The sequence below is a fragment of the Caretta caretta genome, chromosome 5 (assembly GCF_965140235.1).
Source record: "Caretta caretta isolate rCarCar2 chromosome 5, rCarCar1.hap1, whole genome shotgun sequence".
NCBI classification, from domain to species: Eukaryota; Metazoa; Chordata; order Testudines; family Cheloniidae; genus Caretta; species Caretta caretta.
Genome location: NC_134210.1, coordinates 61,771,499 through 61,798,754, shown reverse-complemented (window position 1 = coordinate 61,798,754; position 27,256 = coordinate 61,771,499). Strand labels below are relative to the sequence as shown.

At 43.4% G+C, this 27,256-nt stretch overlaps 1 protein-coding gene across 11 annotated transcripts in view; it reads right to left on the bottom strand.

Annotated features, from left to right (window-relative positions):
* The window catches only part of FAM81B (family with sequence similarity 81 member B), a 98,627-nt gene that overhangs the window by 60,247 nt on the left and 11,124 nt on the right, over window positions 1-27,256 (bottom strand). For all 11 annotated transcript variants that reach the window (XR_012668473.1, XM_048850608.2, XM_075128580.1 and 8 more), the window contains 2 exons: window positions 12,871-13,123; window positions 5,724-5,842 (listed from right to left, as the gene is read on the bottom strand). Coding sequence is in view for 10 of the 11 variants with exons in the window: in XM_048850608.2 (XP_048706565.2) it covers window positions 5,724-5,842; window positions 12,871-13,123 (372 nt within the window). In the remaining variant the exon portion in view is untranslated. The remainder of the gene's footprint in view (window positions 1-5,723; window positions 5,843-12,870; window positions 13,124-27,256) is intronic.

The following is a 27,256-nucleotide window of genomic DNA, read 5'->3' as shown; positions in this document are numbered from 1 at the left end:
CCTCCACCCACTTTGAACTCCGCTTCTTCTTCCTCATATGTCTGATGTAAATGTTGACCAACAACTATATTTCATTAAGATGGTTAAGGCAGATATTTGCATCTGGAGTAGCAGAGCATTGCTGTGATGCATCCTTCATATTTGTGAATGGGGCATTGAGGAGTTATATGTTCCATGGTCTGTTCTGGGTGACCATGGTCGCACACGGCAGAGTCTTTAATTTTCCATTTGAGCTAGTGTCAGAATCTTCTTGTTGTGACATCACAGAAATTGCCATGGGAGTAACTATTGCAGCCTTGCAGAATAGGTTAGGACATCAATGCATGGATAAGGCAGGAGGAGGAAGATGGGGCTGACTGAAAGAAAACACATATTTACATACAAATATCCTAGGGGGTGGTGTTGAATTGTACTATCCCACATGTAAAGCTTTGCAAGGGTAGGATTTAGCTTAACATCAAAGCTCAGAGTTTAAGGCATCATTCCATCCAGAGGACAGGATTACAGTGCTTGCCATGAGAGCTCTGGGAGCGATCAAACACCATTGTGGGCAGAGGAGTGTGGAACACTAAGGGATCCCAAAGATCCTACTGGGAGAGCAAACCCATGAGTCTGTGGAGGAAGAGAGATGAAGTTGAGAACCTGCAGCAGGCTGACAGTGAAGCTATTCTGCTGGCCCATCCTGTGCAGAAAAACCTCAAGCAAGTTGTCCAACATTCAGCAGTAGTCTAAAGGTAGCAGCCCTTATACTGGTCAAGGTGCATAAGGGAAAGTATGCACTGGGAAGTCACAGGACAAGGTGTGATTAGACACTAATGAAAAACCTCAGCAGTTACTAGGTGAGCATGCTCACAAATGATTTTTCAATTGCTTAAAACTATATTAGAGAATGTGAGTGAGGTAATCACTTTTATTGGACCAGTTTCTGTTAGTGAAAGAGAAGCTTTGGAGCTACTCAGAGCTGTTCTTCAGGTCTGGGAAAGGTACTCAGATCTAAATTTAAGGGGGAACAGATTGGTCAGAATAGGAGTTACCCACATTCTGAGAGACCATTCAAGGTGAAGTGGCCTGTTAGTACCTCTCCAGTCATAGTACAAAAAAGGGGGTTGGTGGGTTACAGATTGTTGTAATAAGCCATAAATCCATTGCCTGTATTAAGACCATGATTTTTAGTGTCTAGCAAGCTAGGACTTTAAGCTCCCAGACTTCGCTTTTGAAGGTTTTGTGCAGGTTTCCTTTGAGAGCAAGGTGTGAACTGCAGTGACAAGCTAAATTGCAAGTGTGGCTGTATACCTCAGTGGGCACTATTCACACACCAAGTCTCAACTTCAGCTGTTGAGTTATTTGTGTGAAAAAAGTGTGCCAATAATTTTTTACAATGGTAAAAGTATTCTTTTCTTAGCCTTGATTAACACATATGGCTGAATGGATTTTCCCCTAAGTTAAAAAAAACAAAAACAAATAAAATTCACCTTTAGGTGGAGTACAACCATAGAAAATTTCACCCCAAAGTGAAATTTTAGGACAGTTCTGAGCAATTGAAAAATGGAGTTTTGCAACCTTCTGCTTATCAAATAAATATAATGGGCCAGAATCTCAGCTGGTGTAAATTGGCATAACTCCATGGACTATAAGAGAAATGTGTTGATTTGCACTAGTAGAGAATCTGGCCCAATATGTACAATTTTGAAAATAGGTTTCCAGCACTGCCAAGCTGAAAATTTGGCTTCCTCAGAGGCAAATACTTCATTCCAAAGGCTGGGAGCCCCAAATGCTGGCAAACTACTGTAGTTCTATCCCTGGTGAGGGAGTGAGGAAAGAGTGGTGGAGAAGAGGGAGGATTGCAGATGCATGGAATACAGAGCTCCTTGGAGCTAATTGGGACACATTTGCTGTCAGGCCTGGTGGATGACTAGTGGATCCATCCCTATACAATTAATCTTGTGACCATTCCCCTTCTGGAAGGGGTACGATTCTTCTCTGGGAGAAGCCACAGGGCTAGAAGTACAATAGATTATTAGAGTTTAAAACTAGAAGGGGGCATTAGGTCACCTAGTCTCAACGCCTGAGTATCACAGGGGCTATCCCCAATTTATGGGGCTCATTTTTAATGTTTTTTTCCAAGACTGCACCCTTGTAACACTGAAAACAAAAACTCCACAAAATTAAGGACCCACCCTGTAATATGTCACATAAAAGTCATGGACAACCCCATAGGCCATTAAATTTCACCTAGTTGTCCCTGTATTGAGCCCAGTAATTTGGGTTTGATTAATGCACGACTTCCAGAAAAGCAGCCAGTCTTGATATGAAGACATCAAGAGCTGGAGGCTCCATCACTTCTTTGGTAGTTTGTTCCAGTAGTTAATCACCTTCATTGTTAAAATTTTGTACTTACCTTACATTTGTCTAGCTTCAGCTTCCAGGGATTGGATCTTGTTAGGCCTTTCTCCACTAGAGTAAAGATCCCTTTAGGACCAGTATGTTCTCCTTGTGAAGGTATTTACACACTGATCAAGTCACCTCTCAAACTTTGATAAGCTAAGCAGACTGAGATCTTTAAGTCTCACTGTAAGAGATTTTCTGCAGACCTTGAATCATTTTTTGTGGCTCTTTTCTGGGCCCTCTCCAATTTTTCAATAGGTCTTTTTAAAGTGTTGACACCAGTATTCCTGGTCTCACCAATGCCAAATACACAGGTAAAATTACTTCCTTACTTGTACTCACTACTTCCCTGTCTAAATAGCCAAGAATCACATTAGTTCTTCTTGCCACAGCATTGCTCTAGGAACACATGTTTAATTGCCTGTCCACTGTGACCCTTAAATCCTTTTCACAGTCACTGCTTTCCACAATACAGCTCGCTCATCCTGTAGGCATGGCCTGCATTCATTGTTCGAGATGAAAATGTGCAGTCTAATGCAGTTTAGATTTTGTTTGCATAAGTCTACATTACCAAGCAATCCAGACCACACTGTCATGGTTATTTATCAACCTGCCAATTTGTGTGCCATCTGCAAGTTTTATTAGCAGTGATTTTATGTTTACTTCCAGATCATTGATAAAAATGTGGAACAGAGTCAGGACTAGTACCAATTTCTGCAGAACCACACTAGAGACACCCCATTCAATGATTATTCCCTTACTTTGAGATCTGTGCACTAGCCAGTTCTCAATGCATTCATCATGTGCTCTATAGCTATTGGATAGTGTATTGTATTTTTTAAATCAGAATGTTGTGCAGTACTAAGCCAAACACCTTACAAAAGTCTATTACATCTACAGGGTTGCCTTCATCAACCAAACCTATAATCTCATAGAAGAGATTAATCAGGTTTGACAAGACCTGTTTACCATAAAACTATATTGACTAACATTAATTATATTCCTACTATTTTTTAATCCTTTATCAGTTGACTACCATATCTGCTTTTCCTTTCTTTTGACCACCACTGATATCAGACTAACCAGATGGACATTCTGCTTACCCTTTTTAATATTGATAAAATACTGGCACCCTTCTGTCTTCTGGAATTCCCCCACTATTCCAGTGTTAGTAAAAATGAAGATCAGTGGACCAGAGAGCTCCTCAGCCAACTCTTTATTAGGTGCAAGTTATCTGGGCAATATTTGCTACAGCCTAGCCTGAGGTGAAGAAGTCTATCTTTCCCTAGCACCCTGAAAATTTCCCCAGCACACTCATCTACATATTCCAAAATATTGAATTCACTTTACAGACTACAGCTATCCCTGCAGCCACAACTAAAATGCATCCATCTCTGGGGTGGAACACAGTGGTACTTAGCTGTCATACAGTAGTGTTGCTGTTCTCAGTTTTAGGAGAGGAAATGAAGAATTCTATGCCATATATAATTGAAACTATAGGGGAATTTACATGGGGGAAAATTTAATTATTCAAGCTGAAATCTAGCCAGCACATCAAGGATAATATCTCTGAAATGTTATGTTTTTGAGAAGATTTAATTATTCATTAGCATTATATATTTTACCAGGGCTGGATTAATCTTTTTGGCCCTAGTACTGGACCGTGACCCCACCTCCTGCTCCACCCAAGCTCTGCCCCAAGGCCACACCTCCGCTCAGCCTCTTCTCCCCGAGGCCCTGCCTGTGGTCCGCCCCAAGGCCCCCACTCCCATTGGCCTCATCCCGAGGCCCTGCCCATTGCTCACATGGTGGGGAAGGGACAGAGAGGAGTGAGCAGGGGGGCTGGGATCAGAGAGGAGTGAGCTGTGGGTGGAGCCTGGGGCGGGGTGGCGGGGGAGAAGAGGCAGAGTGAGGGCAGACCCTCTGGACAGAGCATGGGCAGGTCCACAGTCTGGGTGCTTTCCGAGTGTGGGCCTGGCACCATAGTAAAATACAGTACCAGGTTTACAAACACATTGAACTCAATTCTCATGTACACTAAAAACACTTCACACTGCTCTGGCAGTGTAAAAGGAAGTAAAGTATATTGTCATGGGGGTAAGAGGGAAGGTCCTTTCATGGATTGGTAACTGGTTAAAAGACAGAAAACAAAAAGGTAGGAATAAATGGTCAGTTTTCACAATGGAGAGAGGTAAATAGTGATGCCCCCCACAGGTCTGTACTGGACTAGTCCTATTCAAGATATTCATAAGTGATCTGGAAAAAGAGGTAAACAATGAGGTGGCAAAATTTGCAGATGATACAAAACTACTCAAGATAGTCAAGTCCAAAGCAGACTGAAGAGCTGCAAAAGGATCTCACAAAACTAGGTGATTTAATTTGCCATTTTGTTGCCCAATGTTGATAAATACAAAGTAGTGCACATTGGAAAACATAATTTAGACAACTAGACATAAAATGATGGGGTCTAAATTAGCTGTTATCACTCAAGAAAGATCTGAGTCATTGTGGATAGTCTGAAAACAGCCACTCTGTACAGCAGCAGTCAAAAAAGCTAACAATGTTGGGAATCACTAAGAAATGGATATTTAATAAGACAGAAAATATCATATTGCCTCTACATAAATCCATAGTACACCCACATCTTGAATACTGCATTCAGATGTGGTCGCCCCATCTCAAGAAAGATATGCTTGAATTGGAAAAGATTTAGAAAAGGGCAACAAAAATTAGGGGTATGGAAAGGCTGCCATATGAGGAGCAATTAATAAGAATGGGATTTTTCAGCATGGAAAAGAGATGACTAAGGGGGGATATGATAGAGGTCTATAAAATCATGACTGGTGTGGAGAAAGTAAACAAGGAAGTGTTATTTACTCCTTCTCATAACATAGAAACTAGAGGTCACCAAATAAAATTAATAGGCAGCAGGTTTAAAAAAAACAAAAGGAAATATTTCTTCACACAATGCACAGTTGGCCTTCACAACATCCTCTGGCAAGGAGTTCCATAGGTTAAGACTATAACAGGGCTCAAAAAAGAACTGGATAAGTTCATAGAGGATAGGACCATCAATAGCTATTAGCCAGGATGGGCAGAGATGGTGTCCCTAGCCTCTGTTTGCCAGAAGCTGGGAATGGGTGATGGATCACTTGAGGATTACCTGTTCTGTTCATTTCCTCTGGGGCACCTGGCATTGGCCACTGTCGGAAGACAGGCTACTGGGCTAGATGGACCTTTGGTCTGAACCAGTATGGCTGTCCCTATACCCACATTAAGGCCCCTTTACCCACCTAGAGCAGTATAAATGAGAATCAGGCCCACTATGTTTTACTTACCTGGCCACCCTTCCACGCAGGTCTCCAAATCCATGTAGGTATTTATGGTCCAAACTTTGAACAGCAAAAGTAGTTCCTGTTGCAACATTATCTCTTGTTCTTATTTGTTTCTCCAAAACCTATAAATTCATAGGTCACATCCTATGAGCTTGTTTAGTTTAACTACTTCATTTATTAATATTTCAAAGCTTAGCCAAAAGATCCTTTAAAGAAGGAGTTCTGAAAGTTCTCATTTCAATTTCTACAGCACAGCTGTACTCCTTTATAGTGTCTATCTAAATTAGACAAATAAAAACTACATTGCAAGAACATTAAGGTTGCAAAGTCAAGCAATCAAAAGTCAGGAAATCCCCAGTGAAGGTTGCCCATTAAAACTTAATTTGCCCCCTTTGTGCATATGCATTATGATTCAGTCTTTAATTATACGATCACATGCTATTTTTTCCATAGGACCCAGGGTGCATTCAAGCATACAGCATGAACTGTTTTATCCTCATTGTTCAATCTATGGGTATAACAAGGCAAGGACTCACCAGTGCAGCACCTCCTGCTGGTCATCTGGAATTAGCTCTCCAGCATATAGAGCACTCTCTGCAGGCCAGTGTCTCACCTGTCCCTAGCCCCATGTCTCTTCCAGACCCTAGTGCCCCTTTTCCTCAGGGTTCTGCCCTTAGCAGTAACCCACAATCTGGGTCTCCCCTCTAAGGGGAACCTCCAGCCCTCCAAACCCACCTTGACTCAGTGGCTACTGCCAGTCATCATCATCTAGCCCCCTTTCACTGGGGCAGACTGCAGTCTGTAATGGCCACTCATCATTGACAAGGGGATAGGACCGGCTGCCTTTGCCTATCCCCAAGCTGCACCTCTGCAGCCCCAGTACCTGCTGTAAGCCTTTAACAAGGCCTCCAGCCTGGGGGTTTTCTAGGCTGGAGCTCCCCTTACCCAGCCCTGCTCTGCCTCAGGTACCTTACTCCCAAGCAGCTAGCCCTTCCTACTCCAGGGATAGAGTGAGACTCCTCTGCTTCTGGCCCACAGCCCTCTTATAAGGGTCAGCTGCCCCCCTGATTGAGCTGGCCACAGCTGTGGTCATCTACTCACTCAGCTTCTCCCAGCTGTTCTGAACTCCTCTTCCCCCAGCTGCAGCCATCTCCAGGGCTGCTTTTACTATTGGCTCCCCAGGGCAGCCCTCTCTCAGGGCTGTTTTAACCCCTTCAGGGCTGGAGCAGGGTGACTACCCCGCTACAGTGGGCACATACCTTAATTACTATATTCTATTCAAACCCTACTCTGAAGACAGAGTTATTAATTGTCTCATGTGCTTTTCAAAGGCGCTCATCATTATAACGTCTTGAGTGCTTCTCAAACATTAATTTATTTTAGAAACCATTCTGTGAGGTAAGGGTGTGGTATTACTCCCATTTTACAGATGGATGACTAAGGCACAGAAAGATTAAGGTAAAAAAATCTACTTATTTTGGGTGCTCAACATTTTGGAATCTAAGAGATGGGATATGGACCTGAGGCTGAAGAGAATCCTAATGGGAGAAGGAAGGAATCCACTGATTGTCCTTCACGTGGAAACAAATGATACTGCTCGATTTTTGCTGGGGCGCATTAAGGAAGACTACACCAGGCCAAGAAAGACACTTAAAAGAAATGGGAGCTCAGGTGATCTTCAGTGGAATTCTACCTGTCCCTAGAACAGGACAATGAAGATGAGACAAGATTACAATGGCTTAGGCAGTGGTGCTGTAAGGAGGGTTTGGGGATGTTCGACCACTGGGACGCATTAACGGACAGAGGACTGTTCTCATGGGATAGACTCCACCTGAGCAGGGAGGGAAATAGACTTCTGGGAAGGAGGTTGGCACTACTGATTGAAAGAGCTTTAAACTAGGAATCTGGGAGATGCTTATGCAATCTCCATGCCTGATTCCAATACTCACTTTTATAGTCCAGTCACCCTTTTAAGTGGACTCTTCTGAGGATTACCCCTCAAAGCAAAGTTTATTCAAACCATAAAGAAGGTGATGTGGAGTCTGGTGGTGAAGTTGGCTCCATGCTCTTTCTTCTACCTGTGTATGCTGAAATACAGATTTGCCTTGTTTCCTGTAATTTCCCCTCCTGCTGCCTCAAGGACCCTGTATACTGCTTATAGGTAAACCGAAGTAAACACACATTCCTTTGTTTAGGATAGAACTGTTTAACAACTTTTGGCTAGTCAAGACTGTGTGGGTCTGAACATGTGCCAGCAACATTATATGGGGGAATTAATAACTTCACATATAATTTTGCTACACATATTTTACCACAATATTATTGACCAGCAAGTTATCAGTTTTCAAATGATACCTCCCAAAGCATATTTAGTGCTAAGACTATTACAATGGTGTGTGCAGTGTGAATACAGGGATGCTTTTGGTTACAGAGGTTACCAATGGAGTTCCTCAGGGACTGGTGCTGGGACCAATCTTACTTAGCATTTTCACTAATGACCTAGGCACAAAAAGTGAGAGTGCGCTAATAAAATTTGTGGGTGACACAAAGTTGGGATGTATCATACAAGAAGATCTGAACAACCTTGAAAACTGGAGTAATAGAAATGGGGTGAAATTTAACAATGCAAAGTGAAAGATCATGCACTTAGGGACTAACAAGAATTTTTCCTATAAAATGGAGATGTATCAGTTGGAAGCTACAAAAGGAGGAGAAAGACCTGGGTGTTTTGGTCGATCACAGGATGATCAAGAGCAGCCAATATAATGCAGCCATGAAAAAGACCAATGCAATACTTGGATGTGTCAGATGAGGTATTTCCAGTAGAGACAGGGAAGTGTTGTTATCATTATACAAGGCATTGGTGAGACTTCATTTGGAATATTGTGTGCAATTCTGGTCTCCCTTGTTACAGAAAGATTAATTCAAACTGGAACAGGTGCAGAGAAACTTGGCTGATCAGAGGAATGGGGAACCTACCTTATGAGAGGAGACTTAAGGAGCTTGGCTTGTTAAGCCTAACAAAATGAAGGCTGAGAGGAGTTATGATTACTCTCTATAAATACATGAGAGGATAAACACCAGGGGAGGGAGAGGAATTATTTAAGTTAAGGCCAAATATTGGCACAAGAGCAAACGTATATAAAATGGCCATCAAGAAGTTTAGGCATGAAATTAGACAAAGGTTTCTAACCATCAGAAACGTGAAGTTCCAAGGGAAGTAGTGGGGGCAAAAAACAAATCCTAATTTGTTTCAGTACTGAGCTTGATACGTTTTTGGAGGGGATGGTATGAAGAGAGAGCTGACAATGACATATAGCCCATATGCAATTGCTATTAGCAAGTATCTCCAATTACTACAAGATGGGACACTAGATGGGGAGGGCTCTGAGTTACTACCAAGAATTCTTTCCCAGGTGTTGGGCTGGTGGATCTCGCCCACATGCTCATGGTCTAATTGATTGCTATATCTGAGGTTGAAAAGGAATTTTCCCCAGGTCAGATTGGCAGAGACCCTGAGTTTTTTTAGCCTTCCTCTGAAGGATAGGACAAGGGTCTCTTGCTGGTTTGACCTAGAATAAATGGTGGATGGTCTGTAACTTTAAGTCTTTAAATGAAGATTTGAGGACTTCAGTAACTTGGCCAGAAGTTATCGGCCTATTACAGGAATGGGTGGGTTAAGTTCTGTGGCCTACGATATGCAGGAGGACAGACTAAATGATCATGATGGTCTCTTTGTGCCTTACAATCTATGAGTCAATGAGATGTCTAGGACCTGACTTTTTTTCCCAGAGACTTAGCATTATATAGCAGTTAATACATCCAAAGCACAGCTCTGTAATTTTAACATGGGAAAAACAACATATTTTTCATTAGCATTGTTCTCAGAAGTGGCTATTCCATTTTGGCTGAAGTTGTGTGTGTGTGTGTGTGTGTGTGTATATATATGTATATGAAGCTGAGGCACAGACCCAGCATGGGAAATTTGAGCTTGAACAGATAAGGTTTGGCAAAGTTATAAGTAACTGAAAACAGGGTCATCTAATGGGAACTGGCAGGCAACCTTAACATGAAACTGTGCTACCAGCCCCACCTCTGATGCTGTCTGATATAACTAACAGAGTTGAGTAAACATTTTAGGATGAGTTCCAATTTAAGCAGGAGAGAGGACACATACATTGAAAACTCCCATACTGTGCAAACACTGTAGCAGACTTTTCAAGCTATCCATTGATTAGAGCTGAGTAAAGCATTCTATGTAAAATCAGAGTAATTTGAGATTTGCCTGTTGTCAAGTTCCTGGAGCTTCTTCAAACACGCAGTGCTTAATGCAACATTTTTGAATCAGTAAAATTATTATTGAAGCTGGGTACAGTTTTATCTTTGTTACACAGAACTTAGCAAAAGTTTTGAAGGCAGCTTTTGTGATGCATTGCAGATATTGAGCTGACTTTGGTTGCATTGTTGAAGTGATATAGATGAAAGACACATGGCCCTTGTTCTGAATCCCTGACTGTCTGAGCTCATCCCATGTATTTCTGAGAGTTAACAGAAATTTTTTTGACTTGTTTTAATGCACTGTCAAACAGTCAGAAAAAATTATAGGCCTGATTTATCGTTGCCCTGTGGCTCTTTTTATACCACTTAGATTGGTGCAAAGCGGTCATAGGGCAGGCATCAGGGCCCTACTTCCACCAGAAGATACCCCTAACGTAAGTGGCCGCTACATCAGCTCTTTACCATCTCTGCAGCAGAAGGAGGCATTCTAGCATTGGCCCGAGAGAGATGGCGCATGGGAGAACTGAGGGGGCTGAGAAATTTGGAGAGCAAAATGTAATGACAATCTTTTCATTCTGTCTTCACAGCTCTAGTGACAATGCACGTGGCATGCATCCGAAATAGTGAGCCCTGACTATACATTTATTTTTGTTCTTTGGTAGAAAAATGTTATTCTCAAAAGTTCAAGTGCATTAGCACTGCTCAAATGATTCATTTGTAGTATGCCTAACAAGGCAAATGTGGTGTGATAAACTCACAAAGATGAAATGTTGGATGAAAGACACCTGCTCTTTGGTTGACAAAAGCAGTATCTCTCTTTCGTTTATTAAGATGGAAAGCACCAATATCCTATTTATTGAGAGAAATCACTACTCCAGTTCTTCATCTAATTCCCTGGACTCCAAACAGTATTAAATTCCCACAACTTGCCAACCTTGGGGAAGTGAAATATATTCAAATAACTGCACCTGTGAAAGCTCTTCAATGCTTGTCAAAGTCAGTGTTCAATCATTTTTAAGCGTTTCTTTCACTAATGGTTTTGTTGTTTTCCATATGACACTGATTGCGTTTGTCCTGCTGTTTCTTATGCAACACCAGCCAGAACTGTTTGATGACTGTATTGTGGTTACTTCTTTTGCTGAGCATCGTTAATGATGTCATCAAAATGTCAGGATGGTTCTGGGAACAGTTTGTTAACTTAAATTCTTCCTATCAGTTGCCTTTGCCAAGATCTGAATTAATAGTAACTATTACATTTTGTGGTGGAGTTAAAAAAATGAATTCCAGAATACCCCAAGATTTTAACAATTTTAAAGTACTCAGATTTTGGGGGTGGAGGGTAAATTACTTGATTTGTATACCTTTTTTTTAAGGCTATAATTTATGAAGATTTTAAGCATATGTATGCTCACCCCAGCTCCTTATAATAATTAATAATGTTTGTATTGTGGGAGCACCTACCAGCCCCCATTATGGACCAGGTCCCCCCTTTTGCTAGGCACTTTATAAACAGAACAAATGAAGTGTAAGCTCTTTGGGGAAGGGATTGTCTCAGTACAATTTTGATGGTGCACCAGGGGAAATGAAGGTGGGTCAGTGAGCATACGGGATGGAAGATGAGTGGTTTGTTTGTCGATGCCTGGATGGAGGGATGGGTGCTATCCAGGTGGCCTGGGTTGTGAGGGAGCTCTGCACCAAGGCTTGAAGTGCCCTATCAAAGGCCTCTGTTGCTTTATTGCTCCACGGAGCTGAGGTAGCAATGCCAGGGAAACCTTCAAATTCTAGTGCCCTGGTGCAGAGACACTGGCTTCCTCCAGCACAGCTGCCTGGGGTGCAGGACTGCTGAGGCAGTGGCACTGAAGGAACCAAGTGCCCTTGAGTTAAGGCACCAGTACTTCAAGGTCTCCCCATGGCACTGTTGTCTTGGTGTGCTGGGAAGCTAGGCTGCAGCAAATCTGGAGACCAAATTCAAGTGCTGAAGTGTGGAACAGAGGAATTTTAAGTGAAAATTTCAGTACAATTAATCTTGGAGTTGCTATCAATCCTCCGTATGTCTGGTGAGTGCCACTGAGAACTTTATTGTTAGCTTTTCTTAAGGGTTCAATAGTTTAAAATTCTCAGTCTTCTCATTTAACTACCACAGTCTTAAGCTCTATTAACTGTTTTATTTTTACTTTCACAAGCCTCTGCATTTCCTGGTTTCACATGGAACTGCAAGCACTCCTAGAGGGCGAGAGAGGGTGTTCCCTGGTCCAGCTGAAATAATGACAGATTAGAAATCTGATGAAAAACTTGATCCTGAAAGATATCCATCCCTAAAGGGTTTGGATACAAATCTTTAGAAATTCACCCCATCACAAAGCCCTAAACAACTATGGGTGTGTTTGTTCATCAGGCCAACCTGTATGCTATGTCTCCATGTGTTTTTTAACAAGTCCAAGCATGTTCCAACTTCTCATGAGCAGAGTCTTTGGGCCAAATTATTTCCCTTTTCCAGGCCATTTGTGCCACTCTGGAAACAAAATGGGGCCTGAATCTGTCCATATCTGGCCAGTTGTAAATGCTCCTTGCATACGGGAATCAGGGAACTGTAATTAGCTCCCTGATGTCCCTGCTGAGGCAGATCTTAGCCACAGGAGAAAATCTAACCTTTTAAGAAGGCCAAAAATCCTCTGAGAACTGTACCATGCTCAGTAACTGGGGCAGAAGTGGGTAGCTGGCCTCCCAGGGAGAGCAAAAATATATTAATATTAGCTGCTTATACAATATTAAGTATCTTTCTATAGTTGAAAAATATATTGGTCCTGACTGAATCATAGGAAACTAGAGATGCAACAAATCCCACCAGCTCCAAAAACAAATGCAGACCTACCTCTATATCATGGCTGAGCTTCTTAACTATGCTTGTAATAGTTTGTATGTGGTTTTCCAGCAGTTGTCGTGCTGTTGCCTCCCCTTGTTGATGGCCCTTACTTCCTTGAAGATAAGAAACAATGTCATCTTTGATTCGAAAGGCCTGATCTAAGAGAACAGCTGTGGTCCTCTCCTGACTGGACACCCGGTTTTCTAGAAGATTCACTCTGTTTCCAGGAATCATGGGAATTGCAGGAAGGAAAGCTTGGCTCCTGTCCAGAAAAACACAATACAGGGTAATGTCTGAATGAGGCTGAAGACTGGCCAGTGTACATTAGGTTTGAAATATGCTGCATGTTACACTTTCATCTTACAATAGTTACAGTAAGATCAAAATTTGACATCAAGAGTACTGGAATAATAACAGTTTCCCTTTTTCTTGCCCTGGTTCTGTAGTATACAAGCTCCATGATAATAATCATTCATGTAAATCCGCCTAGATGATGGAGTAATGTGACTAGCTGATAAACCTTTTAAAGAAGCAGATTAATCTATTAGTAGGGCCCTACCAAATTCACGGCCATGAAAAACATGTCACGGACTGTGAAATCTGGTCTCCCCCGTGAAATCTAGTCTTTTGTATGCTTTTACCCTATACTATACAGCTTTCACAGGGGAGACCAGTGTTTCTCAAATTGGGGTCCTGACCCAAAAAGGAGTTGCAGGGAGGTCACAAGGTTATTTTAAGGGAGTCACAGTATTGCCACCCTTACTTCTGCGCTGCCTTCAGAGCTGGGCAGCCGGAGAGTGGCGGCTGGTGTCCAGCTCTGAAGGCAGCGTTCTGCCAGCAGCGGCACAGAAGTAAGGGTGGCAATACCATACCGTGCCACCCGTACTTCTGCACTGCTGTCTTCAGTGCTAGGTGGCAGGAGAGCAGCACCTGCTGACTGAGGGCCCAGCTCTGCAGGCAGCAGCACATAAATAAAGGTGGCAATACCATATTGGGCTATATTAGTAGGAGCATTGCCAGCAGATCGAGGGAAGTGATTATTCCCCTCTACTCGGCACTGGTGGGGCCACATATGGAGTATTGCATCCAGTTTTGGTCCCCCCACTACAGAAGGGATGTGGACAAATTGGAGAGAATCCAGTGAAGGGCAACGAAAATGATTAGGGGCTGGGGCACATGACTTACAAGAAGAGGCTGAGGGAACTGGGGTTATTTAGTCTACAGAAGAGAAAAGTGAGGGGAGATTTGATAGCAGCTTTCAACTACCTGAAGGGGGGTTCCAAAGAGAATGGAGCTCGGCTTGTCTCCGTGGTGGCAGATGACCAAACAAGGAACAATGGTCTCAAGTTGCAGTGGGGGAGGTCTAGGTTGGAGATTAGGAAAAACTTTTTCACTAGGAGGGTGGTGAAGCACTGGAATGGGTTACCTAGGGAGGTGGTGGAATCTCCATCCATAGAGGTTTTTAGGGCCTAGCTTGACAGAGCCCTGGCTGGGATGATTTAGTGGGTGTTGGTCCTGCTTTGAGCAGGGGGTTGGACTAGAGGACCTCCTGAGGTCTCTTCCAACCCTAATCTTCTATGATTCTACCACACCATGCCATCCTTACTTCTGCACTGCTGCTGGCGGCATCTCTCCCAGTCAGCAGTCACCGCTCTCTAGCTGCCCAGCTCTGAAGGCAGAGATGTACCGCAACCTCCACTACAATAACTTTGCGATCCCCCCACAATTCTTTTTTGGGTCAGGACCCCTACAATTACAACACTGTGAAATTTCAGATTTAAATAGCTGAAATCATGAAATTTACCATTGTTAAAATCCTATGACTGTGAAATTGACCAGAATGGACCCTGAATTTGGTAGGGCCCTATCTATAAATTGACTGAACATAAATACCTAAAGTCATAGAGCAACAAGAGTGTAATGGGGGGAGAAGCTGATAACGATAGAGACCTGTTCTGCAAGAGAAAATATCACCTTTATCACCCTATTGATTGTGGGAATAACATAGCTACATTGCGCAAAGTGACATGTGACTCCCTTTGTTCGGAAAGATTTTTTTGAGCTCTCTGGAGCCTAGACGGTCTTATTTTATCTGTTTGTACAGCACTGTGATGCTTTGGGGATCACCTAGACGAATAAGATTTTCTGTCACTGCCAGTCCAGTAATCTTAGGGCCCTTTGTTCTGTGCAGCTCTGGTTTAATTCCTTGACACCAATAGCCACCCCACAAGCACAAGGTCTCACCCAAGGTCTTACGAGCTTATTACTCCTTGCAGGGTGAAACCAACAGCCCTTCAGTCCTGAGTCTCCCTAAATCTGTCCTTCTCAAGTTCTTAACTATCACACACCCTGACTGTTCCCCCTCTGGTTCATCACCCCCAGTGTGTGAAACCAGCCTGACAGTCATCACTTCACTTTGGGGGACACACTCCACACAGTTTGTACAACAGAGACCTGCCTGGGGTAAAAACAGACAAAAAGTTTATTTAATAGAAAAGTCAGAGATTCAGAGATGAAATAGGAAGGGAAAGCAAACATACAGATTATGGGCACAACCTCAGACTTTATGCTTCCATATGAGATAAAATCTCTTTTCTAATACAAGTTACCTATTGCCTTTGAACTGTTTCCCAGCATACCCTTTAGCTATAGGGAGGATCCAGCAATTCATGTACAGAGTCTGCCAAGTGACTGTCCCTCAGTTTCTGGATGTCAAACCACAGGCACAAGTCTGTTTTTTAAAGGCTTTTTTTCCTTTTGTTTTCCTCCCTCTTGGTCCCTGGTGACTCATGTTTATTCAAACTGTGGAAAACTCCTCTTGATTTCAGAGCTGGAATGTCTGTCTTTCCATTAACTTTAGCGGGCCATGGCTGTCCTTTCTTGGGCTGGACAATGGGTGGGTACTTGAAGTGGTTTCATGTAAACAACTGGCTTGGGAGGTGTCTCTACCGGTCTGATCACTCACAGTCCTACTGTGAGGTGCAGTCAAAGCTTTATGAGCACAGTTCTCTATATTCACAAATACATAAAATCATAACCATAGTCTGTATACAAATCCTCCGATTATTAAAGTTTAGAACATTACAAGCTTTCATAAAAGACCTTACTCAACATGTTTTTATAGCACAAAAACATTCTATACAATCAGTCGATTCAACTCCTTATTCTTTGGGGTTTAAATCCCTTGTTCTCCTTCGGGGTGTCTGGACCGGGATTGTCACAAGCTTGTAGTACACCCGGTTCAGCTTCTTAACTGAGGCCTCTAAGATGCTACTGTAATACAAATAATGAATAACAGTAATAATTTGTACATCCCATCCACCCGTTCAATGCAAACCATAAGAATGCCTTCACAAGACAAAGCCTTTTGCAGGTGCAGGTGTGTGAAAACGGAGGAGTTAGTCTCATGAATGCCCATGGACACACAAATCACAGTCTAGCAAAATAAGACATATGTGGACCTTGGACAAACATAGTACATCTTCTCCGGGTGCCCAGTCTGACTTCCACTGAAGGCAATGGCAAAACTTCTATTTGGTTAGAAGATAAGGCTTTCCATGAAAAGTGAGAAGACTGTGATATAGGGGATGGTATAGACTGTGTGTAGGGCTCAAAGGATGTATAATGTCTTGCACAATGGGGTCATGGTCCGTGACTTGGGCTCCTAGGTGCTGCTATAATACAAATAATAGAAATATTTAATAAAGTTTTATAATTATACCTTCATTTAGTGTCAAATTAAGACCAAGGGGAACATCCCTAACTGAGCAGGTTACAGAAATACAAGGCATGGCACAATTTCATATTTTTCTTGTAAATGTGTGTGATGGATCAGAGAAACCTCTCACCAGCAGAAAAGAGGTTAAAGAGAGCCTATGGGCCCAGATAGTCCAATGGCAGGCCTGGAGGGGGAAGAAAAGGAGAGAAGCTGGCTCAGTTTAGGGCTGACTGGTGAAGAGGCTGAAGATAGTCCTGCCTCTCTACTGGAGGGGAGCCATCACTACAAGCCTGACAGACAGGACAACTGCTGTAGGAGAAGCACTCTTGACCGGGAGAGACTGTTGAGGAGACTGGGGAGCATCCAGCAGTGAGTGAACTTTACTATTTTGACTTTCAAGACATTGTGGGGCTTACATCCACCCTGCCCAGAGGACTTGAGGCTGTGGCAGGATGCAGCAGAAGCTCTACGAGGGGGCGCTTCTCAAGTTGAGCCACTACAGACTGTTTGGACGATAGGGGCTATGCCGCAAACTGAAGGGACATAGGTAGGAAGTAGCCCAGGGCAGTGGACTTGAATTCTCCGTTCAGAGGATCCTGCTGGCATTGCTTCCCACGGAGCCCTGGGCTAGGTCATGGTAGAGAGGGAGGGCTGGGGTCTCACTACTACACCCCCCCCCCCCAAGGGCTGAGGCCCAGATTCAGGTGAAGGCCAGAAGATTCCCAGCCTAAGGTCAGGAACTAGTCACCCCTGCTGTCCGGTCAGAGAAACCATGGGCTGGAAGTCAGGTATGCTAACTGCTAGGCAGCCGGCCCTTCAAACACCGTATCACAATGTTCTTATTTTTAAAAAATGCCAGTCTGACAGCCCTGAAGACTAGAGTCTGCTGTTTATCTGCAGAACAAGTGCAGTCTGGGCAGTAGCTGTGCAAGCTATCTCTCTCTGTCCTGTCATTATGCCTCAGCCCTTACCTGGAGTGACAATCTCTTCCTTTGAGAGGGGTAGTTCAGCCCTTGTGCCTCTGTAGGGTGCTAATTGATGTCAATTGTGATGGTGCGTGTTTGGTTAATGCTGACACTTTTCCATTGGAAACTGGACTGAGATCCCGAACTCTTTTCACATAAGACCCCCTAACAGCCTTCAAATGGAAAACATTTCTAGTAATTACTGATGTTGACTGGGTTTGAACTGGGAACCTGGAAGTAAACCCCCTTATGTCCCATTACCAGTCCCGTGAGGCGTTCAATACTTCATCTTAACTTTACTCACACAGTTGCATAAAGCCCAACAGAACAACAATGAAACAATGTAGTTTTAATGCAGAACTGTTCCATAATGCATAGTGTGGTCAGAACTGGTAGCTGTTCTGGACTTGCACAATTTGTACTTGTTCTGGTTAATGTCTCTTTTGTTAGCTTACCTTTGTCAATAAAGAAAATCAATCCAAATAAAACTTGGCCTTGGATCAAGGCTTCATTTACCTTACTGTGGACAGATTCTGATATCAGGTCTGCTTCTGTAGTGACCTCTTCATGTACGAGAAGTTTATTCATTTTAAAGGCCTGGCTTGTTTACAATTCTCACTTACTGTCATAGTGAAAAACGGGGACCATATTGCATAATTGTCTTGATTACCTCAAGGTTCTTATGCTGGGTCCATCATCATGGTATCTGAGCAGCTATGTGGGTCCACTACTAATCTCCACACATGCAGCTGCTTTAGAATCACCTGTGAGGAAGATTCCATTCCCTGGCCTGTGAAGAGCTCCCACACAAAGAATTAGGACTTGGGCTTTGCACAGAGATGGAAGATATTTGTGTGTGTATAAATTATACCTCTGTCTATTCACAGACACAAAACCGTCTTGATGCTGCTGCAGATGGTGTCCTGATCCCCACAGAACACAGCTCTATGGTCTACAATGATTGCAGCCTGGCCACCTTTCTCAGGCTTGCCACCTACCTGATTACCCTGCACAGAAGAACTGTGCTAATTCTACTGTGATTCAGGGCCCAGCTGCTTGTGGATGTGGGAACACAAGACTGTGGCCAAGGAATCATTCACAGAAACACACACACACTGAAATGCAACCATCCCTGGGGTGGAATGAACCAGATATTTAGGAGCATGCAGCAAAACTATGCAGTTGTCTAGAGCTGGAAGGGAGGAAGAATATCATATCCTTTTGAAATGGACTCATGGATAGGCCCCGTCTGGAATTGGTCAAGACACTCTTATTCTTGTAAAAAGTCCCATGGGATCTTTAATTACTGCAAGTGGGTCAGAACCTTGGATATACATCTCATCCAAAAGACCACTTGTATTATGTGTCTCTTAATTTAACCACAATGGCATAGGCACAGTACCCTATAACATGATTTAAGCTGAAAACTGTAATTTAATAATAAAGAAAAATAGCCAGATAGTAATCTGGAAAGAAATCAGATGCATTTTCCCTTATTGTGATCTTTGCTTTTAGATTGCTATAAATAAATGTCCTGATATAAAAATAACTTAAAGAAAGAGGAGGAGAAGAAAGTTCAACTGTCCTGCTTGTCAATATAGAAAATGCAAAGATGACAGTTTACTGATTGATGTGTGCCTAAGGGTAATCCACAATAAATTTTACAACCATATGGACTATAAAGATATTCTGGCTCCTGGGCTGTTTCTACCAAAAGCTATTTTACATTTAGCTGTGCAATGAGGATTTAAAAATAAACACAACCATTGCCAAACATGAAACAGCACTGAAAGTAAACATTTATTGTCAGTCAGTGCTCTGTAAACTTTAAATATCAAACTGACTTCTTGAGATTGTGTATGCTGTGCTTTATCAGTGGCTGCTGAACCAAAGTCACAGAAGACTGATTGAGAATCCTGCACTGTCGGTCAGACTTATTTAAAATCTTACTTAGTTTTATAAATACATTGCTGTTTCCCACAGATCATCTTGTTTAACAAAGAAAGTGGCTCCTGTTAATTATATGAAAATGAAACTCTAATAAAGCCTGTTGACATATTAGCTGTCAGACTAGAGAAAGATTTAGAGTTCCACTCACTAAATCTCAGAGAGCTTGCTGGTTAGACATTAATTATTTGATATTTGGAGCTTTATTATTTCATTTACCTATCTTTCTGATGACCTATCTAGTCATTTGCCAAGAGTCTGATGGAAATTCCTCAATATGCCAAATTGAAAACCCAAGGTTCTTGTCAAGGTTCCTTCCCCACTCTGAACTCTAGGGTACATGAAAGACCCCCTAAGCTTATTCTTACCAGCTTAAGTTAAAAACTTCCTCAAGGTACAAACTTTGCCTTGTCCTTGAACCCTATGCTGCCAACACCAAGCATGTTAAACAAAGAACAGGGAAAGAGACCACTTGGAGACATCTTCCCTCCAAAATATCCCCCCAAGCCCTACACCCCTTTTCCTGGGGAAGGCTTGATAAAAATCTTCATCAATTTGCATAGGTGAACTCAGACCCAAACCCTTGGATCTTAAGAACAATGAAAAAGCAATCAGGATCTTAAAAGAAGGATTTTAATTAAAGAAAAGTAAAAGAATCACCTCTGTAAAATCAGGATGGTAAATACCTTACATGGTAATCAGATTCAAAACATAGAGAATCCCTCTAGGCAAAACCTTAAGTTACAAAAAGACACAAAAACAGGAATATACATTCCATTCAGCACAACCTATTTTACCAGCCATTTAACAAAAGGAAATCTAATGCATTTCTAGCTAGATTACTTACTAATTTAACAGAAGTTCTAAGGAGCATTCCTGATCTGGTCCTGGCAAAAGCATCACACAGACAGACAGACCCTTTGTTTCCGCCCCCCCCAGCTTTGAAAGTAGCTTGTCTCCTCATTGGTTATTTTCGTCAGGTGCCAGCAAGGTTATCCTAGCTTCTTAACCCTTTACAGGTGAAAGGGTTTTACCTCTGGCCTGGAGGGATTTTATAGTTCTGTATACAGAAAGGTGGTTACCTTTCCCTTTATATTTATGACAGCTCTTTTTCCGTTTCATATTTTTTTACACTGAGATTTCCATTCTGTCCCCATCCCACTAGGAGTCAGAGATGGATTGAAAGCAATACATGTTACAGATATCTTTTAACTAAGACTTGAACTATATGGGGAAATATTTATTCTATTCTCTGCTCTGCTACTGGGACACCTAGGATGAGTCACTTTCCTGCTCTGTCTCAGTTTTCCTAGCTGTAAAGTGGGGGATAATGTTCCTAACTTCTTTTGTAAACACTTTGGATGGAATGCACTATGTAAGAGCTATTATTATTTATTTTATAATGGGTAGCTGTTGCACTATGGTATCTGAGGAATGTGAAAGATCTGTAGTAATTTTATGGATGCTATGTATATATCTCTGCACTTGGTGGTTGAGTTGCTGGCTAACAGGTAACAAAAAGTTAAATTAGTTTTGGTTAACCTGGGATTACTGGAACCAAAAGCTTAATGAGCAGAGACAGTCCTGACTACTGATAGTCAAACATACAATTGAGGTGATAATTTGAAGTTTATCTCCCCTAATATGGAACTGGGACTTGACAGGTTCTGCAGGGGAAGGGAAGGTGGTAAGAAAGACCCCAGCTTGAATCCCAAGACATTTTTGTGTGGGAACTCTAAAACAGAGACTGGAAGCAGTTAAAAATGAGCCTCTGATGAGACAGGGGAGACAGTCTGCAGAAAAGCAGGCTGGAACTTGATCCCCAGAAAAATGAAGGGAGGAGCAGATGCTTATGTTTAGATAAGACAATGTGTGTTTATGCTTTTGTTGTGATAACGCCTTTTTTCTCTGCTTATGTTCTGTGGATAAATAACACTTTGTTTTGAACAAGCTGCATTCTCAAACTGGTCAAAGCTCCTGGAGAGATGTAAATGGCATGTATCAAAGCCAGCTGGTATTGTCAAAGTACTAAGGGTTGGTAAACTGGGGTGCTGAAGCCTGATGATCCAGTCTAAAAGTGGGGTGAAATGTGGGATTCCACCCTGGGTGAAGTGCAAATGTAGGCCTGTCACTTGAAAGAAGTGACCATTGGGAACCAGAGAAAGGTGAAATGTACAGCTCACTCCTGAAACATATCAGTATTATTCTGCCATTACTAATTATGTAGTATTGCACCCTAGAACCATACTGGGTAGATGGCTGTACAGCTGCAAAAGAACAAACCATGACTCAGCATTATAACACACAAAGAAAATCTATTTCCCTCTTCTATCATAGAATCATAGAATATCAGGGTTGGAAGGGACCTCAGGAGGTCATCTAGTCCAACCCCCTGCTCAAAAGCAGGACCCATACCCAATCAAATCATCCCAGCCAGGGCTTTGTCAAGCCTGACCTTAAAAACGTCTAAGGAAGGAGATTCCACCACCTCCCTAGGCAACGCATTCCAGTGTTTCACCATCCTCCTAGTGAAAAAGTTTGTCCTAATATCCAACCTAAACCTCCCCCACTGCAACTTGAGACCATTACTCCTTGTCCTGTCCTCTTCCACCACTGAGAATAGTCTAGAACCATCCTCTCTGGAACTACCTCTCAGGTAGTTGAAAGCAGCTATCAAATCCCCCCTCACTCTTCTTTTCTGAAGACTAAACAATCCCAGTTCCCTCAGCCTCTCCTCATAACTCATGTGTTCCAGACCCCTAATCATTTTTGTTGCCCTTCGCTGGACTCTCTCCAATTTATCCACATCCTTCTTGTAGTGTGGGGCCCAAAACTAGACACAGTACTCCAGATGAGGCCTCACCAATGTCGAATAGAGGGGGACGATCACGTCCCTCGATCTGCTCGCTATGCCCCTACTTATACATCCCAAAATGCCGTTGGCCTTCTTGGCAACAAGGGCACACTGCTGGCTCATATCCAGCTTCTCGTCCACTGTCACCCCTAGGTCCTTTTCCACAGAACTGCTGCCTAGCCATTCGGTCCCTAGTCTGTAGCTGTGCATTGGGTTCTTCCGTCCTAAGTGCAGGACCCTGCCCTTATCCTTATTGAACCTCATCAGATTTCTTTTGGCCCAATCCTCCAATTTGTCTAGGTCCCTCTGTATCCTATCCCTGCCCTCCAGTGTATCTACCACTCCTCCCAGTTTAGTATCATCCGCAAATTTGCTGAGAGTGCAATCCACACCATCCTCCAGATCATTTATGAAGATATTGAACAAAACCGGCCCCAGGACCGACCCCTGGGGCACTCCACTTGACACCGGCTGCCAACTAGACATGGAGCCATTGATCACTACCCATTGAGCCCGACAATCTAGCCAACTTTCTACCCACCTTATGGTGCATTCAACCAGCCCATACTTCCTTAACTTGCTGACAAGAATACTGTGGGAGACTGTGTCAAAAGCTTTGCAAAAGTCAAGATACAATACATCCACTGCTTTCCCTTCATCCACAGAACCAGTAATCTCATCATAGAAGGCGATTAGATTAGTCAGGCATGACCTTCCCTTGGTGAATCCATGCTGGCTGTTCCTGATCACTTTCCTCTCATGTAAGTGCTTCAGGATTGATTCTTTGAGGACCTGCTCCATGATTTTTCTGGGGACTGAAGTGAGGCTGACTGGCCTGTAGTTCCCAGGATCCTCCTTCTTCCCTTTTTTAAAGATTGGCACTACATTAGCCTTTTTCCAGTCATCCGGGACTTCCCCGGTTCGCCACGAGTTTTCAAAGATAATGGCCAATGGCTCTGCAATCACAGCCGCCAATTCCTTTAGCACTCTCGGATGCAACTCATCTGGCCCCATGGACTTGTGCACGTCCAGTTTTTCTAAATAGTCCCTAACCACCTTTCTCCACAGAGGGCTGGCCATCTATTCCCCATGTTGTGATGCCCAGCACAGCAGTCTGGGAGCTGACCTTATTCGTGAAGACAGAGGCAAAAAAATCACTGAGTACATTCGCTTTTTCCACATCCTCCGTCACTAGGTTGCCTCCCTCATTCATTAAGGGGCCCACACTTTCCTTGGCTTTTTTCTTGTTGCCAACATACCTGAAGAAACCCTTCTTGTTACTCTTAACATCTCTCGCTAGCTGCAGCTCCAGGTGCGATTTGGCCCTCCTAATTTCATTCCTACATGCCCGAGCAATATTTTTATACTCTTCCCTGGTCATATGTCCAACCTTCCACTTCTTGTAAGCTTCTTTTTTATGCTTAAGATCCGCTAGGATTTCACCGTTAAGCCAAGCTGGTCGCCTGCCATATTTACTATTCTTTCGACACATCGGGATGGTTTGTCCCTGTAACCTCAACAGGGATTCCTTGAAATACAGTCAGCTCTCCTGGACTACTTTCCCCTTCATGTTAGTCCCCCAGGGGATCCTACCCATCCGTTCCCTGAGGGAGTCGAAGTCTGCTTTCCGGAAGTCCAGGGTCCATATCCTGCTGCGTACCTTTCTTCCCTGTGTCAGGATCCTGAACTCAACCAACTCATGATCACTGCCTCCCAGATTCCCATCCACTTTTGCTTCCCCTACTAATTCTTCCCGGTTTGTGAGCAGCAGGTCAAGAAAAGCTCCCCCCCAGTTGGCTCCTCTAGCACTTGCACCAGGAAATTTTCCCCTACGCTTTCCAAAAACTTCCTGGATTGTCTATGCACCACTGTACTGCTCTCCCAGCAGATATCAGGAAAATTAAAGTCACCCATGGGAACCAGGGTATGCGATCTAGTAGCTTCTGCGAGCTGCCGGAAGAAAGCCTCATCCACCTCATCCCCCTGGTCCGGTGGTCTATAGCAGACTCCCACCACTACATCACTCCTGTTGCTCACACTTCTAAACTTAATCCAGAGACACTCAGGTTTTTCTGCAGTATCGTACCGGAGCTCTGAGCAGTCATACTGTTCCCTTACATACAGTGCTACTCCCCCACCTTTTCTGCCCTGCCTGTCCTTCCTGAACAGTTTATAACCATCCATGACAGTACTCCAGTCATAGGAGTTATCCCACCAAATCTCTGTTATTCCAATCACGTTACAATTCCTTGACATCATCAGGACCTCCAGTTCTCCCTGCTTGTTTCCAAGGCTTTGTGCATTCGTATATAAGCACTTGAGATAATCTGCTGATCGCCCCTCATTCTCAGTATGAGGCAGGAGCCCTTCCCTCACAGACATTCCTGCCTGTGCTTCCTCCCGGAATCCCGCTTTCCCACTTACCTCAGGGCTTTGGTCTCCTTCCCCCGGTGAACCTAGTTTAAAGCCCTCCTCACTAGGTTAGCTAGCCTGCTCGCAAAGATGCTCTTCCCTCTCTTCGTAAGGTGGAGCCCGTCTCTGCCCAGCACTCCTCCTTCATAGAACACCATCCCATGGTCAAAGAATCCAAAGCCTGGATTCTGGAGCTATTATGGGATTTTGAATTGTCAAAGATTTTGGTAATTCATTTACCATAAATTATTGTCACTGATATTAATCTTTTTGGTCTGGCTGGTTTGAAATAGAAATTACAATCTGTGTTTGGTCATGCTTTTGGAAAAATGAATATAAACTGAAGAACTCCTTATGCTATATTTCTAAACCACTTTGCCGTATTAATTAAATTCTTCAAAATATCTGAAAGCGTGTGCCATAAACTCAAAGCCCTCCTGAAATCCGGCTGCACAGGCTCTGGTCATAAAACTGTAAAGACAGGTGAAATTTTCATTCCATTTTCCTGCCAGAAACGTTGGCTTCAGTAAAGTGGGCCTTGTCATGTGGAGGTCAGACACTGGGACTCAGAGCTGAGAGTCAAGCTGGAATGAGAGCCCAGAGCCAAGAGTCAAAACTGGAATCACCAGGAGCAAGCAGGGTAAGGCAAGGGGGAGATCTCATGCAGGGACAGGGCTGAGGCAAAGATATGTGCAAGATAGGGGCAGCAAGAACAAGGAAACACAAGAATAGTCACAGTGGTGGGCATGAGCACTGAGCAGCCAGAGGGCTAGAACAGTACCAGTGTTGCTTTCTAAATGATTGAGATGATTGGCTGTCTTTGATCCCTCATGCCAAGTTTGACTATAACAAAGCGAACCAATGCCTCCACCAGACAGACCCCCTTCTTTGCTAAGTACATAACATAAGAACATAACAATGGCCATACTGGGTCATTTAATAGATACAACGTGAAGAAACTAAAGGAGAAACAGTAAAGGAGGAGACTGAATTCTGTTCTATATAGGTTAGAATCATAGAATATCAGGGTTGAAAGGGACCTCAGGAGGTCATCTAGTACAACCCCCTACTCAAAGCAGGACCAATCCCCAACTAAATCATCCCAGCCAGGGCTTTGTCAAGCCTGACCTTAAAAATCTCTAAAGAAGGAGATTCCACCACCTCCCTAGGTAACCCATTCCAGTGCTTCACCACCCTCCTAGAGAAAAAGTTTTTCCTAACATGCAACCTAAACCTCCCCCACTGCAACTTGAGACCATTACTCCTCGTCATCTGCTACCACTGAGAACAGTCTAGATCCATCCTCTTTGGAACCCCCTTCAGGTAGTTGAAAGCAGCTGTCAAATCCCCCCTCATTCTTCTCTTCTGCAGACTAAATAATCCCAGTTCCCTCAGTCTCTCCTCATAAGTCATGTGTTTCAGTCGCCTAATCATTTTTGTTGCCCTCCACTGGACTCTTTCCAATTTTTCCACATCCTTCTTGTAGTGTGGGGCCCAAAACTGGACACAGTACTCCAGATGAGGCCTCACCAATGCCAAATAGAGGGGAATGATCACGTCCCTCGATCTGCTGGCAATGCTCTTACTTATATAGCCCAAAATGCCATTAGCCTTCTTGGCAACAAGGGCACACTGTTGACTTATATCCAGCTTCTCGTCCAATGTAACCACTAGGTCCTTTTCTGCAGAAATGCTGCCTAGCCGGTTGGTCCCTAGCCTGTAGCAGTGCATAGGATTCTCCCGTCCTAAGAGCAGGAGTCTGCACTTGTTCTTGTTGAACCTCATCAGACTTCTTTTGGTCCAATCCTTTAATTTGTCTAGGTCCCTCTGTATCCTATCCCTACTCTCCAGTGTATCTATCACTTCTCCGAGTTTAGTGTCATCTGCAAACTTGCTGAGGGTGCAATCCACGCCCTCCTCCAGATCATTAATGAAGATATTGAACAAAACCGGCCCCAGGACCAACCTGTGGAGCACTTCGCTTGATATCGGCTGCCAACTAGACATGGAGCCATTGATCACTACCTGTTGAGCCCGATGATCTACCCAGCTTTCTATCCACCTTATAGTCCATTCATCCAGCCCATACTTCTTTAACTTGCTGGCAAGAATACTGTGGGAGACCGTATCAAAAGCTTTGCTAAAGTCAAGGAATAACACATCCACTGCTTTCCCCTCATCCACAGAGCCAGTTATCTCATCATAGAAGGCAATTAGGTTAGTCTGGCATGACTTGCCCTTGGTGAGTCCATGCTGACTGTTCCTGAACACTTTCCTCTCCTCTAAGTGCTTCAAAATTGATTCCGTGAGGACCTGCTCCATGATTTTTCCAGGGATTGAGGTGAGGCTGACTGGCCTGTAGTTCCCACGATCCTCCTTCTTCCATTTTTTAAAGAGGGGCACTACATTAGCCTTTTTCCAATCATCCAGGACCTCCCCTGATCACCATGAGTTTTCAAAGATAATGGCCAGTGGCTCTGCAATCACATCCACCAACTC